This window comes from Lissotriton vulgaris, unplaced genomic scaffold (assembly GCF_964263255.1).
Source record: "Lissotriton vulgaris unplaced genomic scaffold, aLisVul1.2 SCAFFOLD_903, whole genome shotgun sequence".
In the NCBI taxonomy this organism is placed as follows: domain Eukaryota; kingdom Metazoa; phylum Chordata; class Amphibia; order Caudata; family Salamandridae; genus Lissotriton; species Lissotriton vulgaris.
The window spans coordinates 410874-434350 of NW_028247330.1; the positions used below are offsets into that span (position 1 = coordinate 410874).

The 23477-nt window shown below is 50.5% G+C and overlaps 1 protein-coding gene across 1 annotated transcript in view; it reads right to left on the reverse strand.

The window, feature by feature from the left end:
• Window positions 1–23477, reverse strand: part of LOC147665188 (N-acyl-aromatic-L-amino acid amidohydrolase (carboxylate-forming)-like) — a 75299-nt gene that overhangs the window by 36090 nt on the left and 15732 nt on the right. Inside the window, exons 3-5 of the mRNA XM_086949689.1 lie at window positions 13279–13474; window positions 4303–4393; window positions 3595–3702 (exon numbers count right to left, since the gene is read on the reverse strand). Coding sequence (XP_086805815.1) covers window positions 3595–3702; window positions 4303–4393; window positions 13279–13474 — 395 coding nt within the window. The remainder of the gene's footprint in view (window positions 1–3594; window positions 3703–4302; window positions 4394–13278; window positions 13475–23477) is intronic.

Below are 23477 nucleotides of genomic sequence, written 5' to 3' on the forward strand. Positions count from 1 at the left end.
GGAAGGGTATACTCAGATGTGAGTCCCTTGCTCATTGCACCATCAGGATTCAAGCAAGCCGGGCCGAAGACGGCTGTAATGCCAGAAACCGGTCCCCGGAAGCTTGTTTCCTTCCCAGTATAAGAATTGGCTTGGTAGTTTGGTCTGCCCTGTTCCCATGATGCACTGGGCCAGGGACAGACTAATTTGCATTTAGCCAGGTTCTGAGCTGGGATGGTGCAGTGAGCTAAAAAACGGTGATGGATCAAGCCCTGATCTGTTGACTGGGTATGAGTGTTCTGTTTAATTCAGATACTCTGTCCCTCACCACCCCCTTTTCTGAATTGTTTCCCTTAAGGAAGGGCAGGTACCCAGGGACTGGAAAAAGGCGATTGTGAACCCTATTCGAAAGAACACGGCGTTGCCATGGTCGGACCTCTCCAACCTCCGCCCGATCTCCATTTTACCGCCATCTTAGTAAGATGACCGAGAAACATGTCAATACACATGTGTCTAATTTTATCGAGGCAGCGGGCGGTCTGGACCATTCACAATCTGGTTTCAGACCTAATCACAGCACCGAATCTGCCCTCCTCTCCGTGACCGATCCCATCAGGATGGCACAGGATAGAGGAGGCTCCATGATTCTGGTGCTGTTAGATTTGTCCGCTGCCTTCGACACGGTGTCACATGACATTCTCATTGGTCATCTGAAGAGGGTAGGGATAGGCGGAACTGCTTTGTCATGGCTGGAGAGCTTTATTACTGGCCGCTCACAAAGCGTTCGATTGGGCTTCCATTTTTCTATCTCCAGGGAGCTCACCAAGGGGGTTCCACAGGGCTCATGCCTAAGCCCCACACTCTTCAATGTGTATTTGACCCCCTTGGCTGAAATTGTGAGAGAATATGGGTTAACGCTTATATCCTACACAGATGATACCCAGCTCCTGTTCCCTTTTCAAACACTTACGCCAGCAGTTAAAAACTGCTTCGCTGCAGGCATGAGAGCTGTATCCGATTGGATGACCTCCAATTGCCTGCAATGTAATGTGGGCAAGACGGAGGTCATGCTCTTCGGAGAGGCCCCGCTCCTTTGGTCACCTGAATGGTGGCCTCCCGAACTAGGTTCTGCTCCTTGCCCCAAACAGGTAGTAAAAAATTTAGGGGTTCGCCTTGATCAGTCTCTGACCATGTGAGTCAGGTAGCGGGATCTTGTCTTAGGGTCATTGGGCTCTTGAGGAGAGTATTCCCATACCTGGCAGACAATCATAGAAAAACCTTGGTCCAGGCACTGTTAATCAGTAGATTAGATTTCTGCAATGGGCTGCTCATTTCTGCCAATGAAGAGCAACTTGGCAGGTTACAGGTGGCCCAGAACACATCAGCTAGGCTGATCCTTAACGTTCCAGCCAGATCCCCTTCTCGCCCTCTCTTGAATAAACTCCACTGGCTGCCTATCCGCCAGAGGGTGAAATTTAAGATATGCTGCGTGATACATAAATGCCTGTTTGATACTGGTCCGAAATACTTGTCAGAAAAATTCAAACCTTATGAGCCATGTCGTTCTTTGCGCTCTAAGAATCAATCACTGCTTCAGGTACCGCGGATCAAAAGGGAAAGACAGGGTGGCCGAGCCCTCTCCTATAGTGGCCCCACCCTTTGGAATACTCTGCCCCTCACCCTGAGGCAAAACTCCAACCTTGGAGCCTTTAGGAAATGCTTAAAGACTTACCTGTTCCTGACAATGTAGACTCTAATCTTCTTGTTTCTGATTGTTTTTTATTTGGTTATGGCTTTTGGTAAGAACATAAGCGTGGAGATACCCCTTCAGGGGTCGAATTCCTACGCTATATAAGCAAATAAATAAATAAATAAATGTCAATCAGCAGCAGGAAATTATTAAATTTATATCTGATTTAGCTGAATCTCTTTACAGTTGTCAGAAAGATTCACAGAGAGGAGCTGCTGGCCTGACACTGCGTGGATCGCTAGCCTGTCTCTTCTTCAGTCACACAGTGGACCTGCTGCGGTGTCTCATCAGAGAAAGCCTTCAATGTACAGACCTGGTAATTGAGGCATTTGACAAGAAAGTAGTTATATTAGCGCCCAAGGAGCCTCTTCCTATCGCATTGTCTGGATATTAACTCTCCGTTCTAGAGAAATAAGGGAAGTGTGAGAATCCGCCACGCTTGCCCCTGATAACATTTATATTTAAAGTATTACCCTGCACTGACTTTTCACTACCTGAAGTGCGGCGCTTTGAAAATGACACGCGCACACTAGCAGGTAAAAGGAATCTCTGCCCTCACGCCCTGCTCTGTTAAGCACAGCTTGACGGTGAGCACTGCACATTATTCAAATGAGCCCTGCCGAATAGCTCAGCAGGAGCTCAGATCGGGGCTACAGAAGTAGCGCCTTGGCTGACAGACAGTTCCACTTCTGCTCATTCGCACTCTCAGCCAGTGAGCCGACCTTTTAATGAGTACCGGTACTCTCCTCGGGCAGTAGAGAAGTGCCGGTACTCAGAATGACAATTCCAAGAAGTGCCGGTACTCCTTACCGGCCCATTTAAAGCACTGTGTATGCAGGTATATACACTCCAACAACTCCTGCCAACCATCAGCTCTGTCACTGGTACTTCAACCCTGCTTTGCCCTGTCCCCTAGCACTCCTTTCCCACTCCATGCACAGAGCGCATGCACAACTACAAATACAATATTAAAGCCCATACACCTCAGAGGCAGGCAGTATCTTTCTATACTACATCTATAGTTAGGATTTCCAGGGTAGTTTGTCGGCCCAATATATCACTATGTTTTAGTCCCTTATTACTACAAAACTATTGAAGGGATTATCACGAAATACAAAAAGGATCCTTTCCAGGCCATAATCTACATTCCTGTCAAAATTCATGAAAATCTGTTTAACCGTTGTGCCACAACATCCGTGCAAATGTCTATTGATAATGCATTGGTGAAAAAACGTGTTTTGAGACCCCCTTTTTTTCTTTACACCCATGAACTAATCACCACGATTCTTTGCATCATCAGCCAATGTAGAAAAGGGAACAGGTCTGCAAAGTTTCATGGAGATTCCTCAAACAAATGGAAAAGTTATTCGCAAGCATAAATCTGAGGATTTCCTCTGTCTGGGAAATCTAACTATAATTCACAGTGGCTACCGCCACTCTGTAATATAAAAAATAAAATAAATTAAATTACAAGATTATTTGCTCAGTTGCGATCGAACTGTAGTCTTGATGTAGTGATTCCCAAAAGAGTGGCCATGATGTAATAACTCCTGATGTAAAGAACGGCGAGGTAATGACTGACGCCGCTTGAGGTATTTATCTTAGTGCTAGAGAGTGGTGCAAATGCCACATTTTTAAGATACTCACTTATTTGTATATTTAGGGGCCTATTCCGATGGTTCTCATCTCCTTGAGTATGTGGTCATTAGTGCAGGCAATGAGAGGTGAAAGAGTGCATTGCGTCTCCAGGATCTCGCTTGGTGCTCTCCCAAAGAAACTAGATGAATTCTAAGACCCAAACTCACATAGATAAGTTCTTTACCCAGAAGAAAAGCAACAGTTTATCAGTTTCTATGATTTCAAACCTTGATTGAATTTTTCGATGAAATCCAGCCCATGTTTGATGAGCGCTCTCATTTGTTCGAGACAGTCTGCTCTGACAACACCCTGTGGCTGCGGCCCAACCTCCATCGCTAAGGAGAAAAGATTGGAAAGTTTGAGGTGAATGCAAGGACATCCTCAGAGATCTCACTCACACCACAAAATACCTTAAAACCCACTTGGTGTAGCTTCTCGTGCACCATCAGGCATTCCTCAGAGAGACTATCAACTTGTACTGAGTGTAGGTAAACATCTCCCACAGTAAGAGAGACATCTCACAACATATTGATTTGTAATAACATCTCTTACAGTACAAGGGACATCACACACAACCAGTATGAGTTAACGTCTCTTGCAGCATCCGTAAAAAACCTTTTCTGTGTGAAGTGACCTTCTATACATCACCCCACATCTCTCACAGACCTATGTAATCTATACCATCTGTCCTTACAGTATTGCTCATATGACATCCCCACATATACTGTCTCATAGCCAGTTTGAGAAGACTTGTTATACCACCAGACCCCATTCAGTCAGGGATACCTTGTACTCTCTGTGAGGTGGACCTCCTTACTCTCTGAAACATCCCCTCACATCTCTCTTAACTCGCATGACCTCACAGCGTCATGCACCAGTACACCACCCATGGAGTCATACACTCTGCTTCAAGGGCTGCATCGAGCCAGACTCACCCACGCCGTTCTTGCATATGGAGTCAATGGTGTACGCTTCCTCGCCTGCCAGCTTGTACACGTAGATAGGACAGTTTTGCTTATAGTTGGTCTAATAAAAAAGATAATTCAAGGGATCACTAAGAGAGCAGGAAGCTCAAGATATACAGGGAAGACACCACAGTCCATGTACTCACAGTCTCATACCACATCACGCATACCGTCGGTGTGGCCAAGATCCTGGCTTTCCAGGAGATCGCGGGCCACATGACTTCCCAGGGACATCATAACCCCATTCCGACACATTTTTAATCCCTCTCATAACAAGACATGGGTGGACATGAAGTGATTCCATATTTTGTTTCAAGTGATATTTCTAGATCACATGTAGCACTAAAACTTGAGAAAGGATTCCTAAACTCTATGTGAGTATCATGAGCATCTTTGTCCTCGGGAGAGTTAGCACAGCGAGGTAGCACGGATATTGTACCTGAGAAAAAGCTCAAGGTGGAGGGTGCAAAGTGACACTAAAAGGGAGGTAAAGAAAGGCTTGAAAATGTCTCCAGTAGGTGAAAAATACTGTGATGGATTTCAAAATTACTTTCAATTCCTGGCATTTTTAGCAGAAATCACTGATCCCATTGTGGTGGAGCAAATTCAAAAAAAGTTGGAGAAAATATTTTGCAGATCTTCAGTAAGGTTTTTGTCCAGTTTGGATGTACAATGGTAAGGATGTCGGCGAATGAATTTGGCTGTGTGGTTGTTTGATAGGGTGTGTAGAAGTTTGTTTTTTGTACATATAGTGATGTGGGCATAGTAGTTGTGGCAGACATGACCATTTGATGTAGGTATGTTGGTGGATGCATAAATGTGGCTGTCGGAATGTCTAATGGGTGTGTATTGGCGGATTTGCAGGCATGTAATGCTTGGTCTGCTTTAATGTATGATGTTAGGGCAGGGCTGTATGATGGAGGAAGGGTGGGTGAACATAAGTATGAAGGTGGGTGTTTTGGCACCTGATGATGTGTTTAACAGTGTGTGGCTGTATAATAGTCAATGTGTTTGTGTATGATGTTGGGTGTGTGGATTTATGATGTTGACTATGCTGTGTGCTGATGTGTGATATTGCCTTTGTAGAAGTCTGATTGTGGGTGTTTTGGCACCTGATGATGGGTTTAACAGTGGATGGATGTATAATAGTTGATGTGTTAGCTAGCGTATGATGTTGGGAGTGGGCAGGGCTTTAAGTGAGCCGGGTCATGCCGGTGTTGAGCACTGGCACTTCTAAAAGGCAGGTACCAAGATGGGTCCCTATCGGGTTCTTCATTTTTGCCCGCATCCTCAGGGTGTAATTGTGTTTTTTAACTCTGCAGCAGTACCACCATTCAGTTACTTTGATGTAAGGTCAAAAAGACTCGTTATAGTTCTTTCACAGTCTCATAATTTCATAACTGAAGCATTTTCAATATTATGTATAAGGAAGCCATAGCCCCATAGTTTTTGGTTATTTAGCTTATGCAACTAACAACCACTGACAAAGCCAATACCCTGGTTTATTGTAGGTGTAATGTTACTTGCATTATATATCTGCGTGTACGGACAGAAGCAGCAGCATACCACTTGGGCGGCACACTGTGCCAAGCACAGATTTCTACTTTTCGTGTTTTAAGCCACGCCCTTAATTATATCGGCCAAGCCCCTAAGAGATACCCCCTCCATTTTTTCATCCCACTTAAAGCCCTGGATGTGTGGGTTTATGACGTTGATGTGTGATATTGCATTTGCTGAAGTCTGATGGTGGCTGTATTCGCATATGATGGTGGTTGTGTTGGCACAGAGCACCTTGGCTTGGTTCCACACACCATTGCTCATGCTGCCCCGTGTTTACCCTTGGCCTGCTCCTGTCCCACTGCATCCTTTGTGCTGCCCAGCCCTATCTGGCACTTTTGCTTCTGCGCCCCTTCTGCCAGCCCACGGCCTCCTCTGAAGCTTTTTTGTTCCACCCAGGCCCCTGCAAGCCCTCTGTGCCCCACCGACTACCCTACAGCTAGTGTGTGCCACCCTTGGGGGGGGGGCTCTTTTGCCACCATGCCTCTGCAGCCCCACTCTCTGCTCCTCTCACAACTGCCCTTCTGATGGCCCCAAACCTGCCCTGAAGAGCATCTCTGTGTCCTCCAGCACTCTCTGCAGCGCCTTTGTGTGCCCTCTGCTCCCCCTGCGGCCACCTTGGCTAGAGGGGTAGGTTCCCCGCTTCCCCTCTATGTTCATCTAATCCCAGGGCTGACCCCGTGTGCTGCCTTCTAGTCTGTGTCCCTTGCATCCAGTCTGGGTGCCTTTTCATCTCCCTTGCCGCCCCTTTCTATCCCCCCACCCCATCTTTGCCCCCTCCCAATGCAGTCGCTCTGTTTGGCCCTGCCTCCCCTCTGTTTGCCTTCTAACCCTCTCAAAGGCTCTGTATAGCCCCCCTGTGTTACCCTCTGCATCTCTTCTGTTGTGTTCTCAGCCTTGAATGAATCTGCTCTTTGTGGCCTGGCTCCTGCAGCCATGTGCTGCCGAGCCCTGCTACCCCTTCTCACCTACCTGCACCCCCTGTGGTCCTGCTCCCCTGCAGTTCCTGTGTGCCCCCTGTTGCAAAGTCATCCTGTGGCCTGGGCACCCCCCAACTTTTTGCTGACTGGAACTGGTGGTAACTGACTCTGACTGACCCTGGGCTCTGTTTAACCAGGCCCGTGCCAGTGCCAAGCTAAAAGGAACACACTAGAATACAGTTAAGACACCCAACATACACTAGGGTACACTTTGGCATGGTGGGGTACCCCCTGTAATTGGCATGACCTACCCCATAAGCCCCTAGTATGTAATAGGGCAGGGGATTGAAACTTCCTAGAAGTCTCCAGTATCCTGGGGCATGGCAGTTTAGAGGCCAGCAGATTTTCTGCACCAGCATTTGTGCAGTGCTAAAGCCTGAGGTCAGTTTAAAAGCATCTCTGGTAGCCAGGGCAGCTTTTACACCTTAAATTGTGCCCAAACTCGACTTTGGGAGTAGGGGCCCTTGATAATGAAAAACCTACCATGCTTTTGCATATTAGGGACCCCCAGGGTCACCCCTAGGTATCCCAGGGGTCGGGGGGGTGGGGGGGGTTAGTTATCTACAGGGAGCGCCCTTGAAAAATGAGTTTTTATATGCCTGGGTAAAGTGAAATTTTACATTTCACTCCCCACATTGTGTTAAAGAGCTGTTCAAATTCGACTTTGATGCTAGAAGAATTGGGTAAGGATAATCTGCATGATTTCTGCAGATTCAGAACCCCTGAAGTCTCCCCTAGGTGCACAGGGGGTGGGGGTCCTAGAGAAATTAGGGAAATACGTATAAAATATGATTGTATAAGCACTGGCGCTACAAAAGAGGCCCCAGTCATTTCCCTCCATTGCAAACCCCATGGCCCGTAGGTTAAAATGGCAGGAAGTTATTGATTAATAAATATTGATAGGAGAGGACTAGCCGGACCATTCAAAGACTTCCCAGAATGGTAGTAGTAAATCCAACAATATTATATTGTTGAATTTCTCCTAAAGTATACATACAAGAAGTTATAAGACTTTCTTGTTTGTAAGTCCAAATTTAGCCTTCAAGTGGTCTGCCCTGATTGGTCAGAGTTAAGTGGATTAGCCAGGCTGCTTTGAAGAGTTGATAAGTAACCCCTCTGGTTAACCACTCTGCTGGGAGGGCAATGTGCTGGTCTATAGGAATGCCAGGCCAGGAGGTGGAGTCGTAAACCATCCGCTTCAAAGGTAGAGGGGAGGCCTGGGTTTCAGTCCACTTGGACAGTCTTGACCCAGAGTCAGGGCTAGGCTTAAGGAAGGTATGTGCAGATGGTAGGGGGAGAGTCCATGGAAATAAGCAATCCCAGGGGGTGTGTTTAGCCAGCGCTTACCTCCTTGCTGGGAAATCAGCCATTATGGATTTGGAAGAATGATGCACTCTGGGACAAACTAATGCCACACCACAGGATGTGATACATCAAACAATAGGTTCAGAGAGAGAGTCACACACAAAAATATATGATCCACCACATAAACTATCAATTGACAAACAGTGAGAAAAAATCAGTTAATGAATGAGACAGAATAATAGAAGAAGCCCTTAGAACAATATTTCAAATATTACAAAAACGTTATTTATTGAACATAATACAAAGAGATTTGACCTAAAAACAATTACGCTAAAGACAAAAGTGCTGGTATACTACAAAACACAAATCATAAACCAGACAAGAGGCACACAAAACCATTACATAGAACAAAAACATAGATATTGCGTCCTTGATTCAATCCTGGCCACAGAAAGGCGTCAACGGCGTTTCGACCGCTATATTATTATACGGTCATCTTCAGGACTCCTAGTTTACTTGAGCGTTCTATATCTGTATAAAATCATAATGACCAATAATTCATTATGGTCGTTCACAAGAATTCTTAAAAATTGTGGCAGTGACGTGTGGCAGCACACAGCGTCATAGGAACATCATGAAATATTGGCAGTGGATCAATTTCATCCAACCTGACTACCCTTCTAAATTGGCGATTCCGCACAAATGCCGGCCACCGATGATGTAGCGTTGAAGTTCGCCTGCTACAGGATGTGGTCATAACAAAGAGGAGTTGCCCTGCTCTCATTGGTCAGCAGTGACCTGATGCTTGACCCAGAGAATTTTGAATAAGTATCTGAGAGATCTGCTGCTTGAAACTTACTGAAGCAAGAAGTGCCCTGCTGAGAAGTTTTGCTGTGCAAAGATTTCCAAGGCCTGACCTCTGAAGACTGCACCAAGTGAAACTGCAGCCCTGTGGATTATCTTGCTGCCAAAGGACTCAAGAGTTGAACTCCCTGCAAGTTACAGGTTAACAGAGCTCACCTGGACAGCCCCACAAAGAATTCAAAGCCTGGAGTGCCAGTGGATTTGTAAGGGTTTTGTTCAAGAGGATTGTGGAATTGAAGTTTCACACTTTCGGGGACCCTCTTGAAGATTCCAGAACCTTGGATTGCGTGTTGGATACTTTGGGACCCGCAAGCAGAACTTCAGGAAGGAGTTCTAACTGGACCCCGCTTGCTGAAGAAGGCGGCCCACTACAGTGGTGAGAATTCTTCAGAACAATTTATAAAGGTGTGTCCCTGACAGAGAAGACAAAATGACTTAAGGGGCACTGTTGGTTTCTAAGCACTAGAAAGTGACTAATCTTTAAAAATTCATATCTCTGGTTCCCTACAGTGAATTATTTTAATTTTGGTGTCATTTAAAAGATAAAAATATTACCTATTTTTTATAAACTGGTGTTGGATTTTTATTTTGTGTTGTGTCTTAATTATTTACTGAAATGGTGTTTTTGAATACATGTCTTTGAAGTTAAGCCTGTCTGCTCGCAGCCACGTTACCAAGGGTTGAGCAAAGGAATAATTTTCTAAGACCTATGCTGAGTCCCATCTTGTGTTAGTAGCCTTATTGCCAGTGGCAGACCTACATTTGCCCCTACCAATAACCCACTTTCCAACAACCCCGCCACCCTCCCCCCACACACACACGCAATCTGTAACATTAGCAGTGGTGCATGAATGCACCGCCAGGGGGACCACTAAAATACAACAAACATAAGCCATAGGTCTAAGCTGTGGCCTGTGCTTCAGGCCTCACTCTACACTCCGCACTGTTTGCACCTTTCACCTCCACCAATCACAGCCTGCAGCCCTCACCTCCACCAACCACAGCCGGCAGCCCCCAGCTACATGGGTGTGCGTGCTGCATAAAGCCAGAGTGCGCGCTGTCAATCAAAGCCAAGCGCACTCTGCGCCTGTGGCGCTGCGCCATGTCTATGCATGGGTATTGTATGCTCGTGCACATCCTGCAGCCGTGCGCCATTCTCATGCACTAAACAAAGAGGGTAGAATCCTGTACTTACTACACCGAGCCCTGATGTGCAACAACCACAGCTGGTCGCAGGTCGCACACACTGCACAACTATCAGCCCTCGGCTGTGTGTCACTCAGCCACACCGCACACTAGACACATCTGACATGGCTTCCAGGATCTCACCAAGGATGCGTTTCCTCTGTGACAGCCTTCAGTGAACCTCGCCTTCTGAAGGCTCCGGTCCTGGCACGTCTTTAGACTCGTGGCATGGCGAGTACCTGCAGCGCAGAGGGTTCGTCACTGGACAGAGCTGATCACGTGCTCAGCATCCTGAGGAACAGATGTTCTTCACAGCGACATCCGGCAATGCCCCTGGAGGGTCACTTGAGGTGACAACACCGCCAGGGAGGTGCAAGCCCCTACGCCAGGGCCCGAGGGCTTCAACCAGGGGGGTGCTTAAGTGATCCTGGGGGGGCAACAGGCTCTGGCCAAAAGAAGCATTATGCTGACAGACAGGCTTTTAAGTGGTTTGAAAGAGGTGTGAGGGATATAATTAGGGCGTGGCTTTAAACGTGCAAGCTAAAAGTTTGTGCTTGGCATAGTGTGCCGACTGGTAATTTGCTGCTTCATTCATTGCATCCAGATATATAATGCAAGTAACATTACGCCTACAACAAGTCAGGCCTGTTGGCTTTGCCAATGGTTGTTAGTCGCATAAGATAAATAAGCAACAGCTATGGCTTCATTATATAGAATATTCAAAATGCTTCAGTTCTGAAATGATGAGACTGTGGAAGAACTATAACAAGTCTCTTATAAGTTACCTCTGCAGCAGTACCACCCTTCACTGCCTTTGATATGAAAACATTTTTTAAACGTTTTTATCCTGAGGGCGAGGACCGGTAAGATCTCCACTTTTAGCCTCCGTATTTTTTACAACTGCCAGTGCTGAGCACCAGCAGGACCCGGCCCACTTAAGGCCCTGCTGATAGAAGTGTTTATTTTAAAGGAGAAAACATGAGCGACAGTAAGCCATCACAACATCGTTTGTCATTCATATCCTGTGGGGGAGTATGTGTCAAAAGGGAAGGGACTCTAAATAGTCTTCAAACCATACCACCCCCTCCCTCCCCCCATTTTTAATAATCACACTGTGGATACTTTCACATCATAGTAAGGCCAGAGTAGTACGCGTAGCAATCGTGTGTTTGATTGCATTTTTAAAACAGTAACAGAACTTACCTGCAATGTTTAGATAAGTCTGGACATATTTAAACATTGTCAATTTAATAGACACTGTGACAGTACAAGCCCTAGTCATGCCGCGCTTACACTACGGTAGCGTCGCCCTCTGCAGACTCCCCCTATCTACAACTGCACCCCTGAGAGCCTCTTTGAACGCTGCAGCGAGACTTATCACTGGATCAAAAAAACACTCCCATATTTCCCCTGACCTAAAATCCTTGAACTGGCTGCCTTTTGAGGCCAGAATACATCTGAAAATTGCATGCATGACTCAAAGGGCTATACACCACAGATCACCCGGTTACCTTACTCAGAAGCTGACAATCTCTGGTGGCTCAAGATCCACTAGAAGTTCAAAGAATCTCCTTCTGAAACCTCGTAGTTTCCGGAAGGAAAAAACATATAAGCGCTCCTTCTCGGGAATGGCACCCAGGATCTGGAATTCACTCCCTCCAGAAACCAGACTTATCACCTCCACCACATTCTTTAAGAAAGAAGGGAAAGCTATCCTCATGGCTAAATTCACCTGAACATGTACCTAACTTTGGAACTTTTTGAGATTACTGACTATGTGTAATACTTGCTTATCAGATTGACTATTTGTATTATTGTTTAACTGATTGTGTATGCTCCCTCTTTTATCTACTTTATTTTTTTTACTACCTCAACTATCTGTCGCTCAAAAGCTTGTTAATTGCTCTCTTGTTTTTACTCCCCCCCCCCTTGTTTTAAAGCGCTCTGATATCTGCAAAGATCTTGTTCGCGCTATATAAAACTCTCAAAATAAATAAATAAATACATAAATTCTGAAGAGGACCCCGATTTATTATTTATTTTTCCCACTTGGGGGTGGTGGGGGGGGTGTCAGGTGGCATTAAAAAGTTTGAAGACAACTGCTCTACACTCTGGGGCAGATTTACGAGCCCCTTGCGCCCCTTTTACCCTGCCGTTGCATCACTTTCGTGACGCGGCGGCGCAAAAGATGCGCCATGCTGCGGGGTATTTACAACGTGACGCATCTCCCTGATGCATCACGTTGTAAAGCCCTGCGCTAGAAGGTGGTGTTTATGGGCAGAGGGGGTTGGGCGGGGGGGTGGCAGGGCCTTCCAGCACCTGAACGCCTCCTAAAAGTGGCTGAGTGATATCTACAAGATTTCACGAAGTCACGTTTGGGCCCATGCTGCGTCAAAACCCTGCGCCTGCTTAAAGCAGGCGTAAAGATTGACGCAGCATTGTGAGAATATGGCCCCTCCAGAGCATTGCTGGAGCTGCGTCGTGCAACTCCAGCAATGTGCCGCCTTTCTGGCACAGATGCATCGCGCATCTGTGCCATTTTTGCCCCATGGTGCACCGCATTGTAAATGCAGCGCATCCATGGTGGCGGAGGCATGGCGCACAATAACTGGTGCATCCCTGCTGATATGCAGGGATGCACCAGTTATTGTAAATCTGCCCCTCAGAGTTTATATCTTTCTTGGAAACAGAAGTCCCTTACAAAGGAAACCAGCTTAGATAGTTTGCCCGAAAAGATGACAGCATGCACACTCTGGCGCAAAGCTACCTTTTCCGCAATACATGCAGAACAAAGATCTTTTCTAATAAATATAAAGGATTATTAGTGGACATTATCCGGACGCACTCTGGAATGAGGTTCTAGGTTGCCGTCACGTTTGCTGGACCAACCCCACCTTGGAGATACCAACTCTAGGAAACCGTGAGGAGATGAGTTGTTTTGTCCTCCACAATTTCCTCCAAAGATTGTGTGCACAATGGAGAAGAAGAGCCACCATGTTGGATTAATGCCCCCGGAAACCCTTCCATGACAGGGTGACCCGGTGCCCAACCTTACCTGTATGTAGTTTGCCAGGTGCATGGCGAAGGCGTTCTGGGGGATATCCACGATGATGCAGGCCCCCATGTTGGAGGTGGTGTTGTGCATGTCGAACATGAAGTCATGAGCGTCCGGAGAGCCCTTCGGACCGTAGGTTTTGTTAATTTCCTTCACTCGTTTGACCTCATAGGGCTCGTCTTCGGAGTCCGGAGCACTGCAAGGGGTAAAGGGAAGATCAGGAGATAGAATGGGGTATGTCTGGACAAATCCTTAACTATGGAGAACCAAGCAACAAAGTTAGCGGAAACCTGTCACGGCACCCTTAGGATGCTTAGAAAACTCCTATATCTCCTTCCCCCATCTTCCAAAAGAACAGGGACCCAGGTCCTCATTCTATCCCGCCTGGACTACGGAAATTCTTTGTACCTGGGAGCACCTGTCTGGAAACCGCAGGTTGTGCAGAACTCCGCGGCTTGGGTTCTGCATAACATCCCCCTGCACATCTCTGCTCTTCAAGCATTGATCTCCATCCTTTGACTACTGGTAAATGTAAATGTAAATCCAGTACTTGTATGGCGCACGAATCACCCCAGAAGGGGTATCTCGGCGCTGGGGGCCAATGGGAAGATTAAACGAGCTATTGCCCAGAGTCGCATGGTGCTGGGCAGACCCCTTCCGCCGGAGCCGGGGTTCGAACCGTGATCACCAGCGTCAGGCGCCCTGGCTGCGGCGCCACACCTCTCCCCACAGAATCTCATTTAAAACCTTCTGCATGGCTCATACGGCACTCCTGGACAAAGGCCCCGCGATTAACCGTCCCTGGATCACTCACTACATGCTGAAAAGAACTTTGTGTTCCACCAGTGTATATAAATTACAAACAAAATCTGGTTTCCTTCCTTTGTGCCTGTATTTTTTATTGATTCTGTGCCCGTAATTGTGGTTTTCCTTCCTGTTTGCCCGCTTTCTCGCCGCCCTCCGCACTCCCTCCCCGCTTCCCGCCACCGCCGCTAACCCCGCCCCTTTTTCCCTTCTGTACCCTCCCCGCCTCTCAGCTGCTCCGCCCACCCGCGCACTTCGCCTTATATGGCGACCGTGCGAACGCGCAGCGGGCGCGCCGATTGTGCGCCGAAGGCGCGCCAAAGGTAAGCCCGTCTACGCCCGTCCGCGCCCAGTGCCAGGACCCCTGGCCCTCGAGGACCCCGACCGACCCGCCTGACGTACACCGCCGCCACCCTCATCGCACTCAACACCGGCCGAGTCCCGGGATGCTGCAGAGCCACCCCACGACGCGTCCACGGACCCTTCAGCTGCAACACCTGCAAGTTCACCTGCATCCGGACCTGCCCGACACCAGCACCTGCCAAGCCGAACACCAGCAGCAACCACCTCAAGTGCATCCTGCTCAACACCCGCTCCGTCCACAGACACGCCATCGAACTCTGGAACCTCCTAGACGCCACAGCCCCTGACGTTGCCTTCATCACGGAGACCTGGATGAACGCCTCCTCAGCGCCCGACATCGCCATCGCCATCCCAGAAGGCTACAAGATCACCCGGAGGGACCGCAACGCCAACCAGGTGGGAGGAGGCATCGCCATCATCCACAAGAACACCATCCGCATCACGACCAGCACCGACAACACCCCACCCTCCGCCGAACACCTGCATTTCCAGATTCACACCGACCCGAAGACCACCTTCAGAGGCACCCTGATCTACCGACCTCCGGGACCACGCACCCAATTCAGCGAGGACATCGCCGACTTCGTCAGCCCGCACGCCCTCCCCTCCGCTGACTACATCCTCCTGGGGGACTTCAACTTCCACCTGGAGAACAACAACGACTGCAACACCAGCACCCTGCTCGACAACCTCGCCAACCTTGGACTCAAGCAGATGGTGTCCACCCCCACCCACCTCGCCGGACACACACTCGACGCCATCTTCTCATCCAGCAAAGACATCGCCTTCAGCCACGCCACAGAACTCCACTGGACGGACCACAGATGCATCCACTTCACCTTCAGAAGAACGACGATCCACCACCACCAGCAACAAGCTGCCCGAAGAAGCTGGAACAAGATCACAGCCGACCAGCTCGCCGCTTCCCTGAGCCAGCACCCTCCGACCAGCTCAGCGAACCCCAGCCAGGCCGCCGACAACCTCGCGAAATGCGCAGACGAACTCGCCCCTCTGAGGATCCCGCCCAGCAGACCCGGCAGCAAGAAAGCCCCATGGTTCACCGACGAACTCAAGAGCTCCAAGAAGAACTGCCGAGCCCTCGAGAAAGCCTGGAGAAAGGAACCCACGCCGGACAACAGGACCACCCTCAAGCTCGCCACCCGGAAACACCACCAATTGATCCGCACTGCCAAGAAAACTGCATTCAAGAACCGACTGGACAACAACGCACACAACTGCAAGGAACTCTTCAACATCATGAAAGAGCTCTCCAACCCCGGCGCCGGAAACAACGACATCACCCCATCGCAAGACCTCTGCAACTCCCTCGCCTCCTACTTCCACAACAAGATCGCGGACATACACAACAGCTTCAGCACTCAACCGACGCACGCCACGATCGCAGCAACGCCACCCACCTCCACCCTCCGCGCCTGGACCCCGGTCAACACCGAAGACTCCGTCCACATGATGAACTCCGTCCACTCCGGATCTCCGACCGACCCCTGCCCTCACCACGTCTTCAACAAAGCCGACGCTGTCATCGCACCCCACCTGCGGGACATCATCAACACCTCATTCGACACCGCCACCTTCCCCGAGAGCTGGAAGCACGCCGAACTCAGCGCTCTACTCAAGAAACCTACAGCAGACCCCACCGAACTCAAGAATTACCGCCCCATCTCTCTACTCCCGTTTCCAGCCAAAGTCATCGAAAAGACCGTCAACAAACAGCTGGCCGCCTTCCTCGAGACGAATGGATCCCTCGACCCATCGCAGTCCGGATTCCGTGCCAACCACAGCACCGAGACCGCCCTCATCGCCGCCACTGACGACATCCGAGCCCTGATGGACAACGGAGAAACAGCGGCCCTCATCCTCCTAGACCTCTCCGCGGCTTTCGACACGGTCTGCCACCGCACCCTAGTGCAGCGCCTCAGCAACGTCGGAATCCAGGAGAAGGCACTGGAATGGATCGTCTCCTTCCTCGACGGAAGAACACAAAGAGTCCGCCTACCACCGTACAAGTCAGAGGCCACCGAAGTCATCTGCGGCGTCCCTCAAGGATCCTCGCTGAGCCCTACTCTCTTCAACGTCTACATGAGCCCCCTCGCGGCCATCGCACGCAAACACAACCTCAACATAATCTCCTACGCCGACGACACCCAGCTGATCCTCTCCCTGACCAACGACCCCGCCGCCGCCAGAGCCAACCTGCACGAAGGGATGAAAGAGGTAGCCGAGTGGATGACGACGAGCCGCCTGAAACTGAACTCAGATAAGACGGAGGTCCTCATCCTGGGCCCCTCGCCCTCCGCCTGGGACGACTCCTGGTGGCCTCCCGCCCTGGGCACCGCACCCAAACCGACAGACCACGCACGCAACCTGGGCTTCATCCTGGACTCCTCCCTCTCCATGACCAGACAAGTCAACGCCGTCTCCTCGTCGTGCTTCAACATCCTGCGCATGCTTCGGAAGATCTTCTGGTGGATCCCCGCGGAGACCAGGAAGACCGTCACCCAGGCCCTCGTCACCAGCCGACTGGACTACGGCAACGCACTCTACGCCGGAACCACCGCCAAGATCCAGAAGAGACTCCAGCGCATCCAGAACGCCTCAGCCAGACTCATCCTCGACATCCCACGACACAGCCACATCTCCGGACACCTAAGAGACCTGCACTGGCTCCCGGTCAACAAGAGAATCACCTTCCGCCTCCTTACCCACGCACACAAAGCTCTCCACGATCAAGGCCCGAGCTACCTCAACAACCGCATCAACTTCTACGCTCCCAAACGCCACCTCCGATCTGCCAGCCACGCCCTCGCCGCCGTCCCACGCATCCGCAGAGCCACTACAGGAGGAAGATCCTTCTCCTACCTGGCCACCAAGACCTGGAACTCCCTCCCGGCCGACCTGCGCCTGACCCAAGACCACCTCTCCTTCAGGAAGAAGCTCAAGACCTGGCTGTTCGAGCAGTAGCGGCACCTCCCCCACCCCCCCCCCCCCCCCCCCCCCCCACCCCCAAGCGCCTTGAGACCCTACGGGTAGGTAGTGCGCTCTATAAATGTCTTTGATTGATTGATTGATTGAAAGAAAAAAAAGGCGCACTACTGATGTGTAACACCCCAAAAGAATCATGCTCATTAGGTGAGAATAACGTATGAGAAAGCGACCATTACGAAGTAGTCAGATTTCCATCAACTGCCAAGAGTGGCCAGTGTCATCATTTGGATATCCTTCCGTCCTACCACAGCACCTCTTGATCACAGAGGGAAATCATGTGGTTCGGATTTTGTACAAGTCACAGAAATCTCGACAGGACAAGATAGAATGAAATAATGACTGTAGGAAATGGGACCCCCGGCCGGCCAGAGCTTGCGCCACAGCCAGTCAGATACCACCACTCCTATGTCAGGGCAAGGGGGTCACACGCCAAGACAACCCCTGCTCACCCTCTAGGTAACGCGGCGCGAGCAGTCAGGCCTATCTCGGAGGTCATGTGTAAAGCATTTGCGCACGCACCCACCAGCAACAACATCCAGGGCCTCCCACAAAAGGAACTCCACACAAGGTATATATGAGAATAGTCTTTGTATTAAAAAGGACACATAGGAACACACACTTTACAAGGTGCCAGAGGCACGGGCAGGGCTTACAAGGGGCTATGTACAGTGCAGGGCCATGGGGCCACTGCTAGGAATATGCACATGATGGAACTGGCATTAAGACACAAAACAATCAAGGACATCCTAGAATTGGCATTAGGACTCACTACAACCATTAGCATCATATTTGAGGTACAGGACAATTCAGCAAAGCTCACACATTGTTAGCTAGAACCTTAAGAGGGAGAAAGGGCAAAGCACATGACATAACACATTACTTTCCAGGGGCAACATAGGATCACTCACAGTAATGATAGAAGCAAGAACATATAACATTCTCTAGGCCAAGGGGCCTCTGAGGGGCTAGGACGCCCTGAGTCATAAAGTTAGGACAGGCTGCAGGGAGCCAAGACTCGACCTAAACGAGGCAGCAGCCCACGAAGTGCTGGGCAGCTGTGGTGAATGAGCAACGTATGAACCTCGCAGGCTCAGGGAAACAACGGGCCATGGTGGAGCCTCTCAGGACTCTAGAAGAAACAGAGGGTCAAAGGATGGAGCCTCTCGGGGGCTCGAGAACAATGGGACAACACGGGGGAGCCTCTCGGGCTCAGAAACAAGGGAGCCTCTCCGGGCTCAAAGGGCAAGGGAGCCTCTCGGGCTCAAGGTAACGTTGGAGCCTCGCCGGGCTCAGAGGGGGTAAGGGAGCCTCTCTGGCTCAGGACAACTGTGGAACCTCATGGGGCTCGGGCATCGTTGGAGCCTCTCAGGCTCAGGCGGACAGATGTGTGCACGTTGGAGTCCTTCCCGGACTCAAGAGCAAAAAGGGGGGCCCTCTGGAGCGTCGCAGGGCGCCAGACTTCAGGGGAGCCTTCCAGGCTCCGAGCAGAGAGGGGTGTGGCAGTTAGAGTCCCTCTCGGGGGACTCAGTAGTTTAAGGGGCTTCCCGGGCCTCCTTGCAGCAGGGATCATTGGTTGGAGGGGAGGGGCGGGCATCGGCAATGTGCCCGACGCCCCTCCTCTCCCATAGCACTCACCGGGCTTCTGGTGCTCTCCCGACTCTTGCTTGCTCCTCGGGGCACCCCCTCTCGTTCATGGGGGCCCCGGGTGGGGGCAGGATGACAGCTTCTCCTCAGGCGGAGGCAGGAGCCCCCGAGGCGGCTCCTTCCGCTTCTTCCTTCTTTGCCCCCGCCATCCGGGGGCAGGCTGTCAATCTCCTCCGGCCGGCAGTAAATAGGGGCGCGGCCCGAAGAGTGAGGTACTTTCAAGAATGTGGCCGGCGGCCAATGACAGGGCCGCCGGCTTCTTCGGGGCCGCCAATGGCAGCGCGGCCTCGGATGGGAGGCGGCCGCAGCGCCTCTCTGGAGGGCTCGGGCTGCGGCGGCGATCTCAGGACATACCGGGTGGGCACCGGTGGAGATCGATTAAGCGCCCCCAGGCGCTAGCCAGAATCCCAGCGCGCTTGGGGCGCATGATAAGTCCAGAACGGCGCTCCAGCACAGGGGGGCACAGAGGAGTGGAGCGCTCTCAGCGTGGGGGTGACGGAAGTGGCGCTTTCAAGCGCTAGGCCAGCAATACGGCGTCTCCAGGCGCTAAAGTCTCGCACAGCAGCCAAGTCTGGTTAGGGTCCAGGATAAGGCACCTCCAGGCGCTAGGACAAGGGGCAAGGGTCTGGCAGAGGCCAGGCCAGCAGGAGTCCAGGGGCTGGGCAGGACTCAGGGAGGCAAGCCATCCCTGAGCCCAAGCAGCAACACCCCCTGGTAGATTCAAGTACAGGACAAGAACGATTTGTAAGAGGACACAGCCCCTTTTTATACAGCACAACCCTTTGATGTAGGGGGGCAAGGTGGGGGGAGAACCAGGCGCCGCTGGTCTGGAAGCACTCAGGATGTGCTCAGCCCCTCACTGTATTCACTGGCAGGGCAGGGTCATCAGTCACACCGCAGGGGCCGGAGCCAGCATTGTTCAGGGAAAGCTCAGACCCTCCCCTCACATCTGCAGGCTAATCTCACACTCACCCCTGGGGCAGGCCCCTCCAGACTCCTGGAGCCAAGCTCACCAGCCGGCTCCAGTCAATCACACGACAAGCATACTTTACCTTATTATGCCACTTTCTAGAAGTGGCCCTTTACACGCTAGCCACATTCCTCCAACATACATCATCACGTAGCATTTCATCACACGAGTGCACCCATACCAAACTCGGGCCTGCACTCCCAACACCTCAAGAACTACCATGGATACATACATTCCCAATGCATTCCTATGGGAGGCAGGCCATTCTCACCCACGCATTCAGAGAACACGGCACGTACACTGTGCCACGTGCGCAATCACCAGATAATCTTAGTGTAGGAGAGTAGAGTCTGCAATCCTATGATCACCCAGATTTTTTGCTTTTGTTTCACTGGTTTACGACTTTCTCTGGCTGTGGGCCTGCTAATCAGACCCACAGCCTGGCTGTTCTCTCCCTAAATTACAACATGTACCCTAGGTGCATTTACCAATTGGTACTGGGCCACCTTATCAGACCCTGTAACTCAGGGCATAGGTGTACCCAGGGCTGCCAGGGGCTGCAGCATGTATTATGCCACCCCTGGCTGGCCTCCTAAATTTGACACAACTGGCTGCATGACAGCTGGGGCAAAGGCGTGTAATCACCCTTTGCTGTAGGTGTAGTATACCTATACCTAACCCTAAAATGGACACACAGATTCCTATCAGTCACTCCTATGGCAGGCCTTGACAATCCTGAAGGCAGAGTGTCATACGAATTGGAATACTAACCCCTCGCCAATTCTGGCGACGGGGTTAGCATTCCACCCTTCTAGAGGGACACGACATGTATGTAACTGTGAACCCCGGTTAAAGTTAACTAAAGCCTCAGCTCCACAAAATGGATGCTGCCACCACAGACACGAGTCTGACCTCCTGCTGCTGGGAGTCCTTCCAGCGAGGGAGGCTTGGACAAAGGGTTTCCTGTCCGGGGCGGTGCTAGCACCATCCCAGACATGGTTTTGTGTATCCTGGGTAGGCAGGGCTTTTCAGGAAGGTGACTGCTGAGTGGCACCCCGGTGCTCACTACGCATAGGCCAGTCAGAACCAGTTCCAGGGGCACACCAGCCCCTGGCCTGGGGAAGTCCGGCAGGGGAGAGGGGTGTAACCACCCCCCTCCTGGTCCCACCCATAGGCAGGACCTAGTCACCGGGTCAGCCCCCTTTTTGAGTATAAAGATAGGAGCGGGCCCCCTGTAAAAATTAGATCATCTTTGGAATCAAGACACAACTTTCTGCGAAAGGACTTCAAGATTTCTTCATCAAGATTCTCCCTTGTGGCTAAGGAGTAGTCACCCTGCATCCGCAGGCACCATCCTAAAGAACACTGCGGTCTGCTGCAAGTCCTTCATCACGAATCCGACGACCCAGCTCGACGAGACCCGGCTTCCCAGGCACCTCTGACCTCTACTCACCTCTACAGCAAAGCTGAGAACCGTGAGTGCGACGAGACCTCGAGGGACCGACGATCGCCAAGACTGCACGACATCTTTACAACAAGCCCACCGTGTCCTCCACTGGTGAGTGCTTTGGGGTCCGAGAAGCCCCGACCCTGCGCAGCTCCAGCACCCAAGGTCAGCCTCCCTGCATCTCCACGATCTGCGTGGGGCCCTTCTGCTGTTTGCTGTGCACCGCGTTGTTTGGCTACTAGCCGGCTGGCTTGTGGCCTTCTGAACGACGCCCGACGACATCACTGCTGCTGGTCTGGTTGCTCCAGACTGGCCCTTGCTTCCTTCTTTAAGAGAGGCACCCCGGACCCTCCTGGTCCACTCCAGACGCCATTTTAGGTCCACCGCGTGGGCTTGAATTTGCCAAGGCTTTGTTGCCCAATCCTGGGTCCAGCGACGCCGACAGCTTCTATCTTCGTGGGACAGCTCGATCCTCCTTCCTGGTCGCCGACAACGCCTCCTGGTCCGTGAGATCTTCGAGCTCAGCGTCACCCACTCGCCTAGTCGAGGTGGCTACCATCCGGTGCCCTCCTGGTGCCCACTGACTACTGGCTAGTAGTCTCGAACTTGGTCCCCTCTGCTTTCAGGTGTCATCTTCCATCGATCCAGGCTTGGATCCACCGAACTTTCTTCACTGGTCGCCTGCCAGCAACTTCTTTCTTCCAGGCTCCTGGTCCGTCAACGAGGATTCCCGACGTCCTTTGAGTCCTATGCAGCTGCAGCCCCTGGGCTAGGTAACTTCGGCATTTCGGTGCCCCAGCATAGCCTCACTATCCAAGGGTCAGAATCCACTTTCGTTTTCCTCCTACCAGGTCGGGTTCGCCCGAGAACACTAACTTTGCAAATTCTAGCTACCATAGACTTTGTCCCGCATCTCGCGTGAGAGTGCACACACTGCACCCGAGTCCCCTGGGTCTCCTAGAAGTAATCTAACGATTCTATAGTCAAGTCCTAGCGATTCCAAAGCCTATTAGTACTGTACTTACCTGCTAGTAATTTCGCATTCCACTTTTCAAGTATATGGTTTTCCGTGCCCCTCGGGCATTTGTATATACTGTGCTAACTTAAGTATTTTTGTAAGAGGTTTGGTTTGTGCTTAGTACCCTGTCCTCATAAAGAGTACAGGGCTGTTGTGATTCTTAATAAATAACTGTTTAATTTCATAACACTTGTGTGGTGTCCTTTCACTTGGTGTTCAAGGGGTATATGTGTGGTAAACAGCTGGCTTAACACGCCCTCTCGAGTCTTTAGCCTTAGACTGCTCGTATCCACGCTACTAGGATAGCTGGTCTATAAGGTTGACTTACAACCAATCATCAATAAGGGTTGCTGGACTGATACATAGTGTTCACTAGAATAGTGAGCACTGCATATCAGGCCACCTTCTCACACTTAGCACTAGATCACCTATCACAAGGAACAAGTTTCAGGGGTCAACCTGCCAGAAGGGCCAAGTCCAACAATGACCAACTTGGTCATCTACTTTCAAGATGTAAACATAGGATATCTATTAGATCAGGTGATGGATAGTGTTGGTGCAGTGCAAGTGAGTGAAGGTATAAAAAGGATATGGAAGAAAAAAACGTTTTATTACAATATCTCTCCCAAACCTTTTAAAAAACATGCAGAAGCACCTTGTAACAAATAGGCCACTGATCAAAAAATGGTCGACTAGTTTCAGCCTGATGGGCCACTTGCCCAGGCTTTCTTCAGGAAGGACCTATGCTTTAAATAGCTACTGCATTTTTGAAAACGTACAATTGTGCATTATAATTATCCAACTATTACCTCAATACAGGCAGGGTGATCTTCACACCTGTCTCAAAAGATGGTCTGCACCCTTCAACAATCTAGTACATTATTTGAATCTTGAAAGTAAAGATCTTACCAGATGACCACACAGTGACTCGGACGATAAAATATTGC